We start from the raw sequence: 19,430 nt of genomic DNA, 5'->3' as shown, positions 1-19,430 counted from the left end.
AGTCATGGATGAAAACAACATAAAATATATGAATTTTCTATGCAATGTAGTATAGTGGTAAAAATGAGACTTCTGCACTCAATTTCAAGCCTCAAGGTATGTTATTCTACACAATAAATATTTATCAGACGCTATTGTGTACTAAAATGTAGAACAGATAGTGAAGACACAATGGTGAGCAGAAGCAGACATGATTCCAATAACATGGAATGATATGGGAAAGACAGGCATTAACTACAGGGATGTTCAATAAAAAAAGTCGAGTTACAGTTGTGATGGCAATGTGAGGCCCTAACAGAGGGGATGACACAATCACAGAGATAAAAAAGGCTTCCCTGAAAGAATGAGAAAGGTGAGACATGTACGAACAGGAAGTCAACTAGACAGAACAAAAACTACACGTGTAAAGAGTCCATGTCAAGAGAAAGCACAGCACCCAGGAGGAGCCGAAGCAAAGTCAGCATGGCTGACACAGAGGAGGCAAAGCCAAACAGAGCAAGATTTGAGACCAGACAGGAAAGCTAAGAGACCACACCAGTCAAGGTCTTGTTAGGTCCTGTTAAAGAATCTGACAGCAACCAAATACCATAGGAAACATTTTCACATAGAGGCCAAAGGGTCAGAGACACATTTGGGAAAAAGAAAAACCAATTACTCTGGTTTCAATGAGGGAGAATTAAAAAAGAAATGAAGGAAGATAAAAAGAAATGCCAGCAAACCGGTTACAATCCTATTTTCACAGATCTAGCAGACTGAAGGGAAGCAGACTGACTGGACTGAGGGGAGAGCAGGACTGGCAACAGATCTGATGTGGAAAGGGAGGGAAGGAAAGGGATCGCTGAGGACTCCCAGCTCTCTGACCCAGTATAGCTAGTAATACTACATACTGATAAAGGAAAAAACAAAAATGAACTGAATCCAGGAAAGGGATATGTGATCATAAGAAAACCACAGAGTATCTCTGAACATAGGTTTACCATAAGGAGTTAACAATACCAATGCTGCCAGATAATTCTAAGCATCAACGTATGCAAAGAGCCTAACATGGAGCAGATCCTCACAAAATAGTAGTTTTTGTTATTCTCTCCCACACTGTCCCAGAGCAGCATTCTCAACAGGGGCAACTTTCTCACTGGGAGACATTTGACAATATCTGGAGACATTTTTAGTTGTTCAAAACACAGGGTGGATGTGGATGCTACTGGCATCTACTGAGTAGAGGACAGGAAGGCTGTGAAATATCCCATAATAGACGAAGAGCCCTCCCACAACAGTTAGCCAACCCAAAACGTCAACAGGGCCAAGGCTGAGAAACCCTGGTCCAGAGGGATTATGATCACATTACTGTAGCCTGGGAAGTTCTTCTGGATTCATAATGGTAACCACTGTCCACATGAATTGGAAGTTAAATGGAATTATTACTTAGATTCTGTTTAATCAAGCAAATAGTTTCCAAATTCAAGCCTGCCAATGGAAGATGTTAGTGAATTCACAGCCTAAATACTAAGTGTATGAAAATGTTAAATGTTTTCTAACCATGAACACTAATTTGCTTCACCATTTTGGTGTTTTAGTAGGAGAAAAAAAAAAAAAAAAAAAAAAAGCCTGAACTAAAAAAGACAAAAAAGATGCCATCTTATAAAAAATCAGACACTCAGAAAGACTCCATGAAAACTGAAAACTACAAGCTTTTTTTAGCATCATTATGTAGAAACAATGGTTTGCAACAAATCTGTCTAATTAGTATTGCATTATGACACAGAGATTATCAACAAGAAAAACAGACTGTGCCTAATTCTTAGACTTAAAAAAGCCTTTCAAGTTTTATGACAAACCTGTAATCAAAATTTTGATCAAAATCAAAGTTTTGAAATGATCCTTCAAATTCCAAGCTCTCAGTTTCATTGGAAAAAAGATTAATTAGCTAATGAAATAAAATTTCATATAATTTTAGACCTTATTCTTCTTTAGGAAGAAAAAAAGGATAAAGTACTGAACGAGCATACCCAGTGGCCAACAATTTCAACATAATAGGTCAAAATCTGGCAGGAATGCCTATAGTTCTCATAGAATCTCACCATGGTCAGGTACTGGGACACCTGCCACTGAAAGACAAATCAACAACAACAACAAAACACAAACAGTAAGAATTAGTGAGAATGTAGGGAGACTGGTGCCCTTGCGCATGACTGGTGGGAACGTGAAATGGAACACCTGCCATGGACATCAGTTTGGTGGCTCCTGAAAAGACACACAGGGGTGCGTGGGGGGGTGCATAACCTCGGTTGACTGTCTGACTCAGGTCATGATCTCTGGTTCATGAGATTCTCTCTCTCCCTCTCTCTGCACTTTCTCTCTCTCTCTCTCTCTCAAAATAAATTACATAATAAAGCAAAATAAATACAAAAAGAAAGCAATCAAAATAAATTAAAAAAAAAAAAAAAGAAAATCAAACACAGAATTAGCATTCAGCCTAGCAATTCCACACCCAGATAAAAACACAGTAGCATTGAAAGCAGGGACTCAGATACTTGTGCACCAATGCTCACAGCAGCACTACTCACAATAGCCAAAAGGTGGAAACAACCCAGATACACATCAACAGGTGAACAGATTGCTTTTATTTTTAAGTAGTATATACATATAATGGAATTCTGACTCCTGCTACAACATTGTGCTGAGTGAAGTAAGCCAGACACAAAAGGACAAATGGTATATGATTCCACTTATACGGGGTACCTAGAATAGGCCCATTCATAGAGACAAAAGTAGAAGAGAGGTTTCCAGGGTTGATGGAGATACAGGGGTGGGAAAGGGAGTTACTGTTTCATGGGTACAGGGATTCCGCTTGAGATGACAGAAGACATTCTGGAAACAGAGGGTAGAGATGGGTGTACGACATTGTGAATGTACTTAAGGTCACTGAAATTGTACACTTGAAAATGGTTAAATTTCATGCATATCTTAGTATTAAAAAAAGAAATGGGACTTGAACTAAAGAAAGCTAGATAAATTACTTTTCTGGTGTTCTCACCCCTAAGTGATGCTCAGAAAACAAAACAAAACAAAACTATTTTGTTAGCAGCTTGGACTGAATTCAAACCTACATCTTCTGGAAAAATGAACAAACTACATCAGACTTTACTCAGTTACATACCAAAGCAAAATATCACTTCTATCATCTTTTGATGCCCAAATTCCAAACTTTCCGTAGAGGACGTCACAGGACAGTATGCTAATTTCACATGCATGGATTAGCTTTTTCCCAGGCTAATTTCGCCCAGGTGAGAGAATGTCTACGAGGACGGGAGTGGCTGTCCTGAGCACCCACACAGCCGGGGGTCCTGCCAGGAGGTGGCAGTCTTGATTCTCCTCACCTTCTGATCGCTCCATTAACAAAGCTGAGCCCCCCAACCTCTCAAGACTTACCCTTACTAATACAGTTTGCTGGAAGTTTTTTTAAAAAGGATTCCAAGTTCTACCATCTCTTATGGAAATATGTACTTCACATTTTCAAGACTACTCCATCAAAAAATTATCAAGCCTTGAGTGTCACAAATTCAGAAAAAAATGAACTTATCAACAGAAATGCAGGCATCTTTTATTAGACCATAAAATCATCTTGTTTTCTTACCATATTAAGGTAAAACCCTAATTACTTTTTGAGTCTTTCTCTCCGATCTTATTCTTCTCATGTACCTTCCATCTTCTCTCCCCTCCAGTCCATTTTTAATGCACCGTGAGTACAAAAAGGATAAAATTACTGCCCACGGTGCTAACAAAATTAATGAGCAAAGATGTACAAAGATCTCATGAAGATGCGCCTTAAGTTTATGTTGCCAAGGAAACACTGACGTCTTAGATTTTAAATGGAAAAGTTTATATTTAAAGAAAGTTGGAGTCGATAGGATGTATTTTAAGAAAGAGCAAAGCACACACCACTTATTCACAGACACCAATACATGACACATGGAAACTGTACAAAGACAACTAAACTTAAGCAACAACCAACAACTACCCGTTAACCCGAGTCACATGAAAGGCTTCCCTTCCAGGGAAAAGCTGCACTGTGAGTCGGGGCTGAGGCTTGCGATACCAGCTCTGCCCCTCACTGGCTGTGGGGACTCGGACACATCACTCAGCCTGGCGCTGGCCATGTGATTCTCTTAATGGCCCCGGTTCCTCTTCAGTAACAGGTGAAAGGGTGAGCAAGATTCGCAAAATCTCTCCCCAGAGTCACATATGCTTCGGTTCTAGGATTCTAGAGGAAGAAACTTTCAAAAGGGAAGTTACTAGGTACCTACGGTCTCCTACCACATCGTAATGAACGTAGTACCAGCCATACTCTAAGACACATACTTATGTACGGTAAGAGACGCACATACCCCTCTTTTTCAGGATTTCTGATTGTTCCCTTTTTTTTTTTTTTATGAATTATGTAGTAAATATTCAGGAAAACTAAAAAATACAGAAATCATTACAAAAATCATAAATGTCCTATCCAAACACAAAAATATAATCAAATTTGTATTTGGCATGAGATTCCTTTCTTAACCTGGTTATAAGAAAGAAATACTATTAGAGACTTAATGCTAAAATATAAAAGAAAGTAAACAATCTGAATTTCAGAATTGCCAAAAAAAAAAAAAAAAAGAAAGGAAAACAAAAGGATGGACAGTAAAAAATATACGATAGGGTAGGAATGAATACTGACCAGAAGCAGCATCAAAACTGCTGTCCAACCGAAATACTTTCTGACTTCCCAATTTACGTTAGGACCCCCTGGTGTTTCTCTCAAAAGACTTTCCACTTGTCTTTCACAGTAATTTGCACATCTATAATTACTGAATTCATTTCTCCAGCCTGTAAGCTCCCTAAAGGCAAAGGCCATGTCTTCCTAATGCACCAGTGAATCCTCAAAAGAACACCTCACACAACCAGTGCGATCAATTAGTATTTGTTGACGGAATAAATGGATAAAATGGATAAACAGGATCTTGATCTAATACCAACTATTCCTGACTGGTTACCTCTCCCAGGGCCTTTTAAGATCCATTTTCAGGGTAACTACTGAGTAAGGAAAGTACCCAAATTCAAAGACATTTCCCATGGAAATAACTTATCATTTAGACTCCCAGACCAGTGACTGACAACCCATGGCCCACAAGCCAAATCAGGCCACCACGTGTGTATGTAAGTGAAGGTTTGTTGGAATACCCCCATATCACTCACTGCCGCTCACTTACCGTACCACCTTCAGCCACCTCTGGTGGCTGCACCGGAAAGCTGAAAATATTTACTATCTGGTCCTGTAAGAAAAACTTTTCCAATCTCTATCCTAGACTAATGCCTTTCAACTAATAAAGGAAGAAATACAGACGAGCTTTTGTGTCTCTTGATGAAAATACTTAACATATCTAGACAATAAGGCAATCATATGACTGGCTCTAAAAATGTAATAACACCTGTGAATTCAAAGTCTTTTAAGAGTAAAAAGATTAAGCATGGTATTGATAAAAATGGTTAACACCCAAATACTTTGGGGTTTTTTTGATATTTTTAAAACATTTCTTTATTTTGAGAGAGAGTGCCAGCAAGGAGAGAGGCAGAGAGAGAGAATCCCAAGCAGGCTCCGCAGTGACAGCATAGAGCCCGACATGGGGCTCGATCCCACGAACTACAAAATCAAGAGTCAGATGCTTAACTGACTGAGCCACCCAGGTGCCCTCAAATACTTTTTTTTAGTAAGCTTTTAGTACTACAGGTTTTTAGCAGAGCTGATTTTAAGTATTATACACACAAAATAAATTGTTACTATGCTAGGGTTAATTATCAGACACAATTAACAAAAAACGGTGTTGGGTGGGTGGGGGAGGGAAATGGGTGATGAGCATTGAGGAGGACACTTGTTGGGATGAGCACTGGGTGTTATATGTAAGTGATGAATCACTGGATTCTACTCCTGAAGCCAAGATTACACTGTACGTTATCTAACATAAGAATAAAAAAAATTTTTTTAAGTAATTTCAAAAAAGAAAAAAAAAATCACAGTGCCAAATCAGCATTTTTTTTTTTTACATTTATTTATTTTTGAGAGACAGAGTACAAGTGTGGGAGGGGAAGAGAGAGAAGGAGACACAGAATTGAAAGCAGGCTCCAGGCTCTGGGCTGTCAGCACAGAGCCCGACGCGGGGCTCGAACTCACAAACCATGAGGTCATGACCTGAGCTGAAGTTGGACACCCAACCGACTGAGCCACCCAGGCTCAGCACCCCCAAACCAGTATTTTTATAGTAACTTGTCATTCCATTAGCTCTACTGCATATAGATAGGGTCTAGCATTACCTTGTGTATTTCTTAAAAAGCGTATCCTTTTCAGGGCACCTAGGTGGCTTTAATAGGTTAAGCATCCAACTTCGGCTAAGGACATAATCTCAGGGTTTGTAGATTCGAGCTCCATGTCAGGCTCTGGGCTGACAGCTCAGAGCCTAGAGCCTGCTTCAAATTCTGTCTCCCTCTGTCCCTGCCCCTCCCCTGTCCATGATCTGTCTCTCACTCCTCTCTCTCTCAAAAATAAACATGAAAAAATTAAAAAAAAAAGCTTATCCTTTCCTATGAAAAGCCAACCTCTTCCTTCTGCTATCATATACAAATCAATCTGGAGCCAAAAAGAAAAAAAAAAACAGGAAAAAGCTAAAAGGATTGCGGGCAGGAGGAAGATGGGTGGGATGGTATCTCCTCAGCCACTAGAACGAAATTAACACCTCCATCAAGTAATACACAGAAGACAATCTGCTCAGAGAAAAACGCCCATGTCACAATCTTAACACCACTACAAATTCAACAATACATAACTGATTTTTTTTTTAAAAACCTGGGTTTTAAGTTTATCAGTTTCACACTCAAAAATGCATCTGGCTTGTAAGTTTACTTATTGTTACCAGTTCTGGCTGATTTCTACCAAAGACTATTTGGTAATATCTAAATCATATAATAAAAACAGTATTTATTTATGAAAAATGTAAAAAATGAACAGAAGGTAGGAAATAAACATTTATTATTGAATGCCAACTGTCTACCCTGGAAAGATTTATAACTCCATTTAATAAGGATGATTTTGTATATCTATTAAATCCTAAATTTGTCATTTTATAAAATTGGGACATTATTTTGGAAGTCAAAAATTTCCGTTGTAGCTAATGCAGACCAGGAATGGAATTTTCAAGGGAAATACAATTGATAAAATTCTTTCCCAGCTCTACCGAGATACAGTTCACACATACTGTGTAAGTTTAAGGTGTACAATGTGATGATCTGATACGTACATATTGCATAATGTTTACGACAATATGGTTAGTTAATACTGCACATCTCACGTCACTACCGTTGTTATTGCTGCAGTGAGGTCGTTAAAGCACTACTGTCATGACAGCTTTCACGTGTACAAACAACACTGTTAACTATAGTCATGCTGGACATTAGATCTCCAGAACTTATTCATCTTATAACTGAAACGTAGTACCTTTTGTTCAACGTCTCCTCTTCTTCCCCTACCCCTCAGCCCCTGGCAATCACCACTCTACTCTGCTTCTATGAGTTTGATGTTTTTAGAGCCCACTTACACATGAGATCATACACTATGTGTCTTTCTCTGCCTGATTTATTTCACTTAGAATAATGCCTTCAAGGTCCATTCAACATCACAAATGGCAGTAATGCCTTAGGGATTTTTCATGGCCGACTAATATTCCTGTGTGTGTGTGTGTGTGTGTGTGTGTGTGTGTGTAGACCAGGAATGGAATTTTTAAGGCAAATACCATTGATAATTTTTTCCCAGCTTTACTGAAATACACACACACACACACACACACACACACACACACACAAATACATACACATCACATCTTCTTTATCCATTCATCCATCAATGTACCCTTAGGTTGTTTGCACGTCTTGGCTATGGTGAATGATGTTGCAGTGAATGTGAAGGTTGCAAATGTCTTCCAGAGAGTGATTTCATCTTCTTTGGATAAATACCCAGAAGCGGAATTACTGGGTCGTAGGATAGTTCTATTTTTATTTTTTTTAGGAACCTCCATACTGTTTTCCACAGCGGCTGCGCCAGTTTGCATTCCCACCACCAGCAGTGCACAGGGGTTCCTTTTTTGCCATATCCTCACCAACATTATCTCTTCTCCTTTCAATAAAGCCATTCTGACAGGTGTATGGTGATATCTCACTGTGGTTTTGATTTGCTTTTCCCTGATGACTACTGATGTCGAGCATCTTTCTGTGTACTTCTTAGACATTTAAATGTCGTCTTTAGAAAAATTTTGTCTATTCAAGTCCTCTGTCCATTTTAAATTGAACTGTTTGTTATTTGGCTGTTAAGTTGTATGAGCTCTTTATACATATTCTGGATAGTAATCCTTTATCAGAGCGATGGTTTGCAAATATTATCTCCCATTCTATAGGCTGCCTTTGTTCTGCTCTACAGAAGCTTTTTAGTTTGATGTAGTCCCACTTGCTAATTTTTTTGTTGTTGCTTGTGCTTTTGGTTTGCCTTATCAAAAAAAAAAACAAAAAAACAAAAAAACATCACTGCCAAGACCTACATCATGAAGCTTTTTCCCTATGTTTTCTTCTGGGAATTTTATGGTTTAAGTCTTAACATTTAAGTCCTTAATCTATTTCAAGTTAATTTTTGTGAAAAGTGCAAAACAGATGTCCAATTTCATTCTTTTGCATGTGGATATCCAGTTTTCTTAGCACTATTTTTTGAAGAGATTATTCTTTCCCCATCAAGTTTCTTGGCTCTCTTGCCAAATAAAGTTGACCATATTATGTGAGGGTTTATTTCTAGGCTCTCAATTCTGTTCATTGGTCTGTGTTTCTTTTTATGTCAGTGCCAGATTGTTTTGACTATTATAGCTTTGTACTATAGTTTGAAATCAGGAAGTATGATGTCTCCAACTTTGTACTCTCAAAATTGCTTTGGCTACTTGGGGTCTTCTGTGACTTCATACAAATTTTAGGACTGCTTTTACAATTTTTGTGAAAAATGGTGATGGACTTTTGCTAGAGACTACACTAAACCTATAGATGGTTTTGGACAGTATGGAAAATTTAACATTAACCATTGTAATCCATGCACCTGGGGTATCTATTTATTTGTCCTCAATTTCTTCCATCAGTGTCTTATAGTTTTTAGTGTACAGATCTTTTACCTCCTTGGTGAAATCTATTCCCAAGTATTTCACCGCTCTTCGTGCTCCTGTAAATGAAAACTGTTTCTTTTTCAGATAGTTCATTGCTAATTTATACAAACGCAACTGGTTTTTACATGCTGATTTTGTATCCCGAAATTTTACTGAACTGTTAATTAGTTTTAACAGTTTTTTGGCGGAGTCCTTAGCATTTTTCTTTTTAATACATGATCACATCTTCAATGGAGAACACTTTAATTCTTCCTTTCCTATCTGAATGCCATTTCTTTCCTTTTCTGACCTACCTGTTCTGGCTGGAATTGGCACTGCTATGTCAAATAGGAATGCTGAGAGTGAACCCTCTTGTCTTATCCTGATTGTAGAAGGAAAACTGCCAACTTTTCAGTGTTAAGTATGAAGTTAGCTGTGGGTTTCTCGTATATGAACTTAATTATGTTGAAGTATGTTCCTTCTATACCCGATTTCTTGAGAGTTTTTATCATAAAAGAGTGTTGAATTTTGTAATATGCTTTTTCTGAGAGTTAATTATTACTGTATAGAAATGCAACTGATTTTATATATAGATTTTAGATCCTAAAACTTTATTGAATTTGTTGATTAGCTGTAATACATTTTTGGTAGAATCTTTATGGTTTTCTATATATACTATGTCATCTGCAAATAACAGAGACAGTTTTACTTGTTCCTTTTCTTTTTCTGTTTTTTTTTTTCAAGTTTATTTATTTTGAGAGACAGAGAGAGGAGAGGAGGGGCAGAGAGAGGGGGAGAGGGAGAACCACAGTCAGACTCTGTACTATCAGTGCAGAGTCTGATGTGGGGCTTGAACTCACGAACCTTGAGATCATGACCTGAGCTGAAACCTAGAGTTGGAAGCTTAACCGTCTGGGCCACCTAGGCGCCCACTTGTTCCTTTTCTTTCTGGCCTTGGGCTTTTAAAGGGAGGTTTTTGATAAATGAATTCATCTCCTTACTTTTTATTGATCTGTTCAGATTTTCTATTTCCTCACAATTCAGACATGGTAGGTTGCTTATTTCTAGGAATGTATCCATTTCATCTAGGTTGTCCAGTTTGTCAGCATGTAATTGTTCATAACAGTATCTGATTTATGATCTTTTAAATTTCTGTGGCATCAGTTGAAAGGTCTCCTCTTTCATTTGTAACTTAAAAAAATTTTTTTTAACATTTTATTTTATTTTTTGAGAGACAGAGAGAGACAGAGTGCGAGCAGGGGAGGGGCAGAAAGAAAATGAGAGACAGAATCTGAAGCAGGCTCTAGGCTCTAAGCTGCCAGCACAAAGCCGAACGCAGGGCTCGAACCACAAACACGAGATCATGACCTGAGCTGAAGTCAGACACTTAACCGACTGAGCCACTCAGGTGCCTCCATTTGTAATTTTACTTATTTGAGTCCTCTCTTTTTTCTTGCTAAGTCTAGCTAATTGTTGGTCAATTTTATTTATCTTAAAAAAAAAAAAAGTTAGTTTCCTTGCTCTTTTGTATTGTATTTCTATTCCCCAGCTCATTTATTTCTGCTCTGGTCTTTGCTATCTCCTTCTTCTCCTTTTAGTTCTTGAGGTGTAAGAGGTAAGTTGTTATTTCTGATCTTTACTTTTTGTAACTATAGATGGTTTAGGACTATGAACCCCCTTCTTAGCACTGTTTTGGCTGCATCCCATCAGTTTTGGTATATTCTGTTTAGACTGTCATTTGTTTCCATATTTTTTTTAATTTCCCTTTTGATTTCTGTTTGACCCATTCGTTGTTCAGGAGTGTGTTATTTCAGTTTCACATATTTGTGAATTTTCTAGGTTTCCTCATTAGTGATTTCTAGTTTCATGCCACTGTGGTCTCAAAAGGTACTTGCCATCATTTCTATATTTTTCAATTTCTTAAGATTAACTTTGTGATATAACAATCTATGTTCCATCCTGGACAGTGTTCCGTGTGTGCTTGAGAAGAATACATACTCTGTTGTTGGATGAAATGTTCCGTAGATGTCTCTTAGGTCCATTTGATCTAAAGTGTCGTTCAAGTTCAATGTCTTCTTCTTCTTTTTTTTTTTTTTTTTGGCTGGATGATCTGTTCACTGATGAAAGTGAGGTACTGAATGAAGTCCTCTAGTATTACTGTAGTGCTATCTAGCACTCTTAGATCTGTTATTATTTCCCTGACATATTTAGGGGCTCTGATGTTGGGTGTTTATGTATTTACAATTATCTCCTTCTGATGAGTTGACTCTTTATCATTTTATAATGACCTTATTCGTGTCCAGTTACAGTTTTTGACCTCAAGCCCATTTTGTCTGTAGAAGTAGAGCTACCCCTGCTTCTTTTAGTTCCTGTTTGCATGGACTATTCTTTCCCATGCCTTCACTTTGAACCTATCTGTGTTGTTAAAGCTGAAGTGGGTCTCTTATGGAAAGGAGATAGTTGAGTCTGGTTCTTTATCCATTCACCCACTCTCTGCCTTCTTGGTGGAACATTTAAGCCATTACATTCCCAGTAATTGTTCACAGGTGAGAGCTTGTATCATCATCTCGTGAGTGGGTCTGGCTGTTTGGCAGTTCCTTTTTCTTTCCTTCCGTTCTTGCTGTCCTCCTCTGTGAATGGATGATTGGCCACGGGGGGACACACTGGTTCCCTTCATCTTTTCCACTGCAGGCTTTGGTTTATGGTTACCCTAAGGCTGACCTGAAACATCTTAGAGACAGAAGTCATTTTAAACTAACAATTTCTATCTCACAGAAAACCTCTACCCTTTCATTTCCCACAACACCCACATTTCATGTTTTTGATGCCACACTTTACTTTTTATATTGTGTATCTATTGACGAATTATTGTAGCTATCACTATTTTTAATACTTTTGTCCTTCGACTTTCAGGCTAGAGTTAAGTGGTTAACACCCTTCTGTATCTGACTAGATTCTTACCTTTACTAGGGTGTTGTACATTTTCCTATGTTTTCATGTCACTAATTAGCAGCCTTCCCTAGAAGGCAGGCCTAGTGGTGACAAGCTCAAGTCTTTATCTTGTCCTTTCTGAAGGACAGCTTTGCTGGGTGAAATATTCTTGGTTGGCAGTTTCTTTCTTTCAGCATTTGTACCAAACCCTTCTCTCCTGACCTGAAAGGACTCTGCTGGGGAATCCACTGTACGACTTAAAGGGGTTCCTTGTAGGAGAGAATTTTTCTTTCTCTTATTGCTTTTAAAATTCTTTTTTTCTTCAATTTAAGTTTTAAATTGTGTCTTGGAGAAGATCACTTTGGATTGAAATTTTGGGGTGGCTTATTAGCTTCATGAACTTAAAAGTGCAAATCTCTCCCCAGCTTTGGGAGGTACTCAACCAGTATTTCTTTGTGTAAGCTTTCTATCCCTTTCTCCCTCTCTTCTCCTTTGGGACTCCAGAGATGCAGATTATTTGTTATGGTGTTCCTTAAGACCCATATGCCTTCTTCCTTTCCTTTTCATCCTTTTTCTTGATGCTCCTCTGATGGGATGATTTCAAACAAATTCTCTGTGAGCTGATTCTTTTTTCTGTTTGGTCTGGTCTGCGAGAGAAGCTCTTTACTGAATTTTTTACAGTTCACTCAGTGTATTCTTCCACTACCAATGTCTGGTTTATTTTTGTGCTCTGTTTCTTTGTTGAACTCCCTATTTTGTTCTTGTATTGTTTTCCTGATATCATTACACTGCTTATCAATGTCCTCACAGCTCTCTGAGCATCTTTAAAACGATTATTTTGAATTCTTCATCAGGTAATGCCTGTTATCTTCTTTTTTGGGGGGTGATGGTAATTAGATATTTACTGTTGGAGTCATGTTTCTCTAATTATTTACAATCCCTACAACGTTGTGTAGATGTGCATTTGAAAAAGCAGTCCTCTCTTCCAGACTTTATGGACTGCAGTAAGGGAAAATGTCTATCTGCACACAGGGGCATGCTGAGGGACACCTCAGGTCTAAAGGTGTAGGGTGCCAAGTATGAGGGCATATGGTGGCAACAAGCCTGGGGAGGGCAGTGGCTCACTGGCTCAAGTCACCGGGGTCCACGCCATCAACAACCACGTGATCCTCGGCAGAATCTCCGGGGGGCCCACAGAGGCTGCAAGGGCTGTGGCAAGAGCTACACACCAGGGCAAGCGGCAGCACTCACTGTTCTCTCCAGGGGCAAATGCTGTTGGTTTGTCTGCAGGACAGACCCCTGGGAACCATAGTCACCCGCAGTGTGGCTGCTCCTGGGGGCCCCTACTTTTCTCCCCTGTTCCTAGCTGTCTCTCTGTCTCTGCTCTCGGCCCCTGGGTGGGCGGAAACTGAACTGGGAACTTCACGTGGTGCCACGAAACACTAGGGAAGCTGGTCACTCACCCTGCTCTTTTCCCTGCCACAGGAACTCTCCCTAGCTGGAGCGTTCCCTCTCGGTGCTGAGCAACGCCAGCGTGGGGACAGGACAGTCCAAGCAAAAGTGAAGCTGTCCTCTTTCCCATCTTGTGCAGTCATTCTCCTGTGTTTCTGTCCCACTGTGTTGCTGAAGGTTTTATGCAGACTCTAGAGCTCTCCTTGGTCACGTTAGCCACCTGATGGCTGATCTCTGTGAGGGGATGGAGGTGATGGCCATTACTCTGCCATTTGGTGACATCCCATTTGTGAATTTTTACAGTACCTATTATAACGTTCTAGCTTAGTAAACTCGAATTTTCAAAAAGTCAAAGATTTTAGATGTTCAGGGATCATGATCATTGCCAACTCAGTGAGTACTAAAAACAACCCTATCCAATACAAATATTACTAAAAGATCTTATAATATACAAACAGAGAAAAAAAACATAAACATGGTCTACTATCTGCACCCTTAAAGCAAGATACAATGGTGGTAAAATCTGAAAAATACAAAACAAGTCATGATGACTATATCATGATTCAGTAAAACTAAGTCTCCATCCAAACATGATAGAAAAAAACCACACGAACACCCTGCCATGTTCACTGTTAAATTTATAACTGTAAACCTCAGATGGACCTTCAGTACTGCTTGGCAATCCTGCTTTACTTCACACAGCTTCTCTCAAAAACCATTTCGCTCTTTCTTCTCGACCCTCTGATGTCCCCTTCTTCACCATGACTCCCAGATGAAAACCTTAGTGTTCACTAAACTAAGGGGAACAGTAAGAGGAGGGGCCCCATTCCTTCTTCTACCATATTTACAAGCCCATCTGCCTCTGCACATGGACACTCTGCCTTCCCTTTGAGTCTCCAGAAGCCCCCACAATGCCAAACCTAACGGTCACCTCCCCGGCTTCAAAGATCTGACTCAACCTTTCAGAAGCAACTGACAGTTACTCACAGGCTCCTTCCTATCTTCTCCCACTTCTCAACCACCACGGCCTGTCTTCCTTGTGCCTCAGTGGCTGCCCCTTCTCAGCATCAGTTGTGGAACCCTCCTCGTCCCCTTCCACACAGTGCTCCAGAGCTCAGTCTTCAGAGCCACTTTAATAATTCCCTGGGTCCCATGGCTCTATATACATTTCAACGTTCAGAGCACCCAAGCATCTGTGAGAGCCAACACAGACCCAGAGCTCCATGGCAATGAGCCCACGGCACCATGTGAATGTCTCATGGGCATTTCGTATATCACGTATGTGTGAGAGTATTCCCCATCTCCTACCTCCAGCGATATGTGACCCCTGCAGGGTTTTCTATTTCAGTAAATAGCATCAGCACTGCTCCAAGGCTTAACACTTCTCACCAGTTTACACTCTAATCCCAGGCTCTATCTGAGTTAATGCAAGACCCTCCTAAAGTGATCTCCCTATTTCCACTCCTGCCTCCCTACATCATCTTCTTGAAAGAGCTGCCAGAAAAATCCTTTCAAAAATAAAACAGCAGTTTCCAGCCTGGCATTTAAAGAGCGGAGAAGCTGCCACTCTGCCCCAAAAACAAGTATAAAGCTGAAGAAGCTGAAAAATCAACACCTCTCCTTAGCCTCTCAGGAAAGCGACTCTACCCCAAAGTCAGGGAGCCAGTCAGCGGGGTACAGGGAATCACAATCTATCTGTGTGCACAGAGCAGGGGCTCCGTGGGAACCACCGCCAGGCCAGGAAAACCTAAGCTTTAGCTGACAAATTGCTGGAGGCTCAGTGTGGACAAAATGGACAAGTCTGAGAGTTAAAAACTCCAGGGGGACCCAGTCATGGATACAGTCCCCACAGTTGTGTGAGTTTTACCTCCAGGTGCTCTCTCGCTTCCAGCAGCGGGCAGGGAGAGGAGCACCACTGTGAAATACACCAGAACATTCTGTTCATCTTAAGCCCAGCTCTCAGGAGGAACAATGTTACCAGAGCTGTACCTGCTGGGGCTTTATCATGGCCTAACCCACCTGAAGTAAAGGGAGCACCTGACTCCAGCCCCCCCAGCCATCCCTTCCCAACTAAGCAGGAAAAACAAACTGACAAGTACGGGTGAGGCTCACAGTGCAGGAGCGTAGGCTCACCAAGAACAGACAGGTAATGTAAGCTGAGAGGTGGAAACTCTAAGAGCCAGAAAGAAATCCTAGAGCCTAAACACACTACAACGGAAATGAAGAAATGATGGGTTTATAAGCAGACCAGACACAGTGGAGGAAAGAACCTCGGAGCTGGAAGATGACAAGAGAAACTTCCACAAATGAAAAAAACAGAACAGAACACACAAGAATTGTGGGGCAACTACAAAACATAAGCCAAATCATGACACTGTCCTACTACGAAGTTTCACAATGGCGTCCCATCACTTAACAACGAAAGCGGGCGCTCCCACACCACAGCCTGTAAGATCTGCTGTGTCCCCCGCCTCTTCTGCTCCCCTGTCCCACTTCCCTGTGCCCCTGGTCAGGTCACACACGCTCCAAGCTCGCCTCTGCTGTGGACCCTTTGCATGTGCTGTTTCTTCTGCACGAATAGCCTCCCCCAGATATTCATGTGGACCCCACCCCCCGACTTTGTTCACAGGCTGCAGAAACACCACCTCCAGGGAGAGGCCTGCCCTCAACTCTCTACTGAAAACACCAGCCTATCACCTCCGATTATGCTTTATTTCGTACAAAAATATTTCCTATTTTGTGTAATATTACTTATGTTATATAGTATTTTATACCATCTATTTGTTCATTTTCTGTCTCATCCACTAGAAACATAAGCCTCTGGAGGCGAGGAACTCATCGGATCCCTACTCACAGCACCAGCATAGGGACTACTGTGCACCCCTCAGCTGTTCAATGAACAAGTGAACAAATGACTATTACAATTTTTAACAAGGTTTTTTTTTAATCTTGTGTATACACCCGAACGTACTACGCTCAGATTACTAAAACTGTATTTAATTCAGAGTTCCACATAAAGTGGCATGCCCCATTTCTGAGAAGAAAACTTTCATAAAAATGAAATTCCAGACCCTAGGGGATTGATTTCTAGTCTTTCCCTCCAGATGAAGAGAAATGAAATGATCCTATGGGCTAAATTTACAATTCTTAGTGATGGGAAGAATGACCATTTCTATTTAAACCCAAGTTTGTGTCACTCCTCCCAACACACATATACATACACAGATACCTCTAGTTATCTTTATTCTAGTTTCCATTAAGTTTTTCACCAGGCAGGAGAGTCTTCCTCCCGTACCTCAGATACCTGGTCCAAACGCCCACCACCAAAAAGTAACCAATGGTATCACAAAGGCATGGGCAAAGTATTTCAAATATTTCAACTTTGTGGGCTATAAGGTCTCTGTCACAACGATTCAACTCATTCAACTCAATTCAACTCACTCAACTCGGCTGTTATGGAGTGAAAACAATCTTCGGCAATATGTAAACAAATGCAGACAGCTGTTTTCCAGGAAAACTGCATCTGCAAAGAGACAGCAAGCTGATGCTCCAGGGGAGTCAAACCCTGTTAGACAGCTGAGCTTAAATATCTCTTGTATCAAAAATGTTAGTGGGCAAGTTTGGAAGGGACTGCAACAAAGAATGCTATCTGCAACAAATATTAATCCTACTAACCATAATGATGTATTCATATACATTTTCATTTAAATATGAAATATAAACACAAGTGTTCAGGGGCACCTAGGTGGCTCAGTCGGTTAAGCATCTGACCTCAACTCAGGTCATGATCTCACAGCTCGTGAGTTCAAGCCCTGTGTCAGGCTCTGTGCTGACAGCCTGGAGACTGGAGCCTGGAGCCTGCTTCGGATTCGGTGTCTCCCTCGCTCTTTCTCTCTCTCTCTCTCCTACCCCACCCCTGCTTGCACTCTGTTCTCTCTCTGTCAAAAATAAACATTAAAAAAATGTTTCCAAATACAAGTTTTCATATAAACAGACTTAAGATTATTCTAAGATGCCTCCTCTATAATCCGTAATACCTTACTTCAAATATATTCCTTGTGGTAAACATTATGAAGAACTGGAGGAACATTAAGACAAAACATACTGGTCACCTAACTAGCAGCATGTTGCTAACATTAAACTCTGGCCCAAGACTTTCCCTTAACTGGTAGATCAAATACACAATTAATGTTTTCATGGCATACATAAAAAAACTAAACCAGAGCTTATATTTAAAAACAAAATGGGGTGCCTGGGTGGCTAAGGATGAGTTGGTTAAGCAATCTACTCTTGATTTCCAAGAGTTCAAGCCCCACATCGTGCTCTGCACTGGCAGCATGGAGCCTGCTTGGGATGCTCTCTCTCTTCCTCTCTCTGCCCCTCTGCTCGTGCACGTACCCTCTCTCTCTTTTTCTCTCTCTCTCAAAATAAACTTCAAAGAAATAAATAAGGATAAAAAATAAAAACAAAATCAATCTCAAATATATACTTCCCAATCAATTCCAAAATTCATGTTCCTAACATCTTACAAAGGGTTTGACTTATTCAAATAAATCAAGATCAGAAAGAACAGACCTCTGTGAAAAATACATCATTGCTAGATGGGAGTAACCAGCTTCTCAAAACTGAAAGATATCCTAGGAATATATCTTACCTTAGATGCCATTCTCATAAAAAGTTTGTTCTGATTTTCTGCTGTTCCCATCTTTTCGTTCTTGACTAAATCACTTAGGCTGAGATTATCATCATCGTGAAAGTATCTAACCCTTTCTTTTTCTTCGTGAGTTGAAGCCTATGAGAAAATGAACATTATTTAGTGAAAACATGGGTCTGGGTCTCTGAAGTATTTTTAATTACCTGTAAATCTCATATTAAATGTACAACATGCCACGACGTATCACAAGCTTTCCTTCCAGCTTATCCCTTTTCTATGTGTTTCCGGTTTGGAAGAATTTCCATTCAAATACCACTTCCTCTTTCTGCCCCATTACTCTCTTCTTCCCCAGGGATGGCATTATCTGACTTCCGGGTTTGGGGGAAAAGGCAGAATTGCTTTAACCTTCTTCCCTCCCATCTGCTCTTGTCCTTGGAGTAACTCCTGACTGCTGTGGAGGGAAGCGCACAGCCATCCGGAGATAAAGTGAGCACACTGAAAACAGAGGGCAAGTATGAGCAAACTCATTTCACACAGCTCTGCCAGGGACAAGGCTGATACTCTGATTCTCATCTAAGTCAGTCCTGGGTCTTTCTATCAGTGGGTTCCATACCTACCTGTAGCAAAGAAAAGCGTCATGTATTTTCTCCTAAGTCACATCTCCCATATGTCTCTTATCATCACACTCTCTTAGCCAAACAAAACCCGCTCTTCAACCTCTTTGAGACCTTTGGAAGCACATTCCCAGTACTTTTCCCAACATTCCTATTCCTGAAATCACTAGCTTAAATCTCACATTGCATGGCTTCAATCACTCCTTGGTTCCAGACCCTTAATTTCTGGCCCTCCTATCCTGTCATTACACTCAAAAGGCAAACCTCGGTCCCACATGAATGTGTCTGCCCTCTTTACCCTGTACCTGAAAGTGCTCGGCCGCAGGCAACTCAAACAGAGCCCTTGATGCCATCGGATAATGCATCTATGGCTCCCTAGCCAGTTCCGTCATTCCACAGAATTCAAACCTTTACTATTCTCCTGCCCCATCTCTGCTCCAAACCCTTAATTCTTCCCATTTCATTAGAGGAGGGATCTATCCCGCTCTATTTGCTGAACCAACTACTCTCTCCAGCAGCACAGGCACTCAATAGACAAATAGTAAACATATGACAGAAAAATTATGAACAAACAAATCTTCT

The 19,430-nt window shown here is 40.3% G+C and overlaps 1 protein-coding gene across 2 annotated transcripts in view; it reads right to left on the bottom strand.

The window, feature by feature from the left end:
• Nucleotides 1–19,430, bottom strand: part of CWF19L2 (CWF19 like cell cycle control factor 2) — a 151,717-nt gene that overhangs the window by 36,868 nt on the left and 95,419 nt on the right. For both annotated transcript variants that reach the window (XM_025928560.2, XM_086679238.1), the window contains exon 12: nt 18,235–18,372. In XM_025928560.2, the coding sequence (XP_025784345.2) occupies nt 18,235–18,372 (138 nt within the window). The remainder of the gene's footprint in view (nt 1–18,234; nt 18,373–19,430) is intronic.

This window comes from Puma concolor, chromosome D1 (assembly GCF_028749965.1).
Source record: "Puma concolor isolate L17-30 chromosome D1, mPumCon1.1.hap2, whole genome shotgun sequence".
NCBI classification, from domain to species: Eukaryota; Metazoa; Chordata; class Mammalia; order Carnivora; family Felidae; genus Puma; species Puma concolor.
Note: the sequence above shows the minus strand (reverse complement) of the source record. Positions and strands in the feature narration are given on the sequence as shown.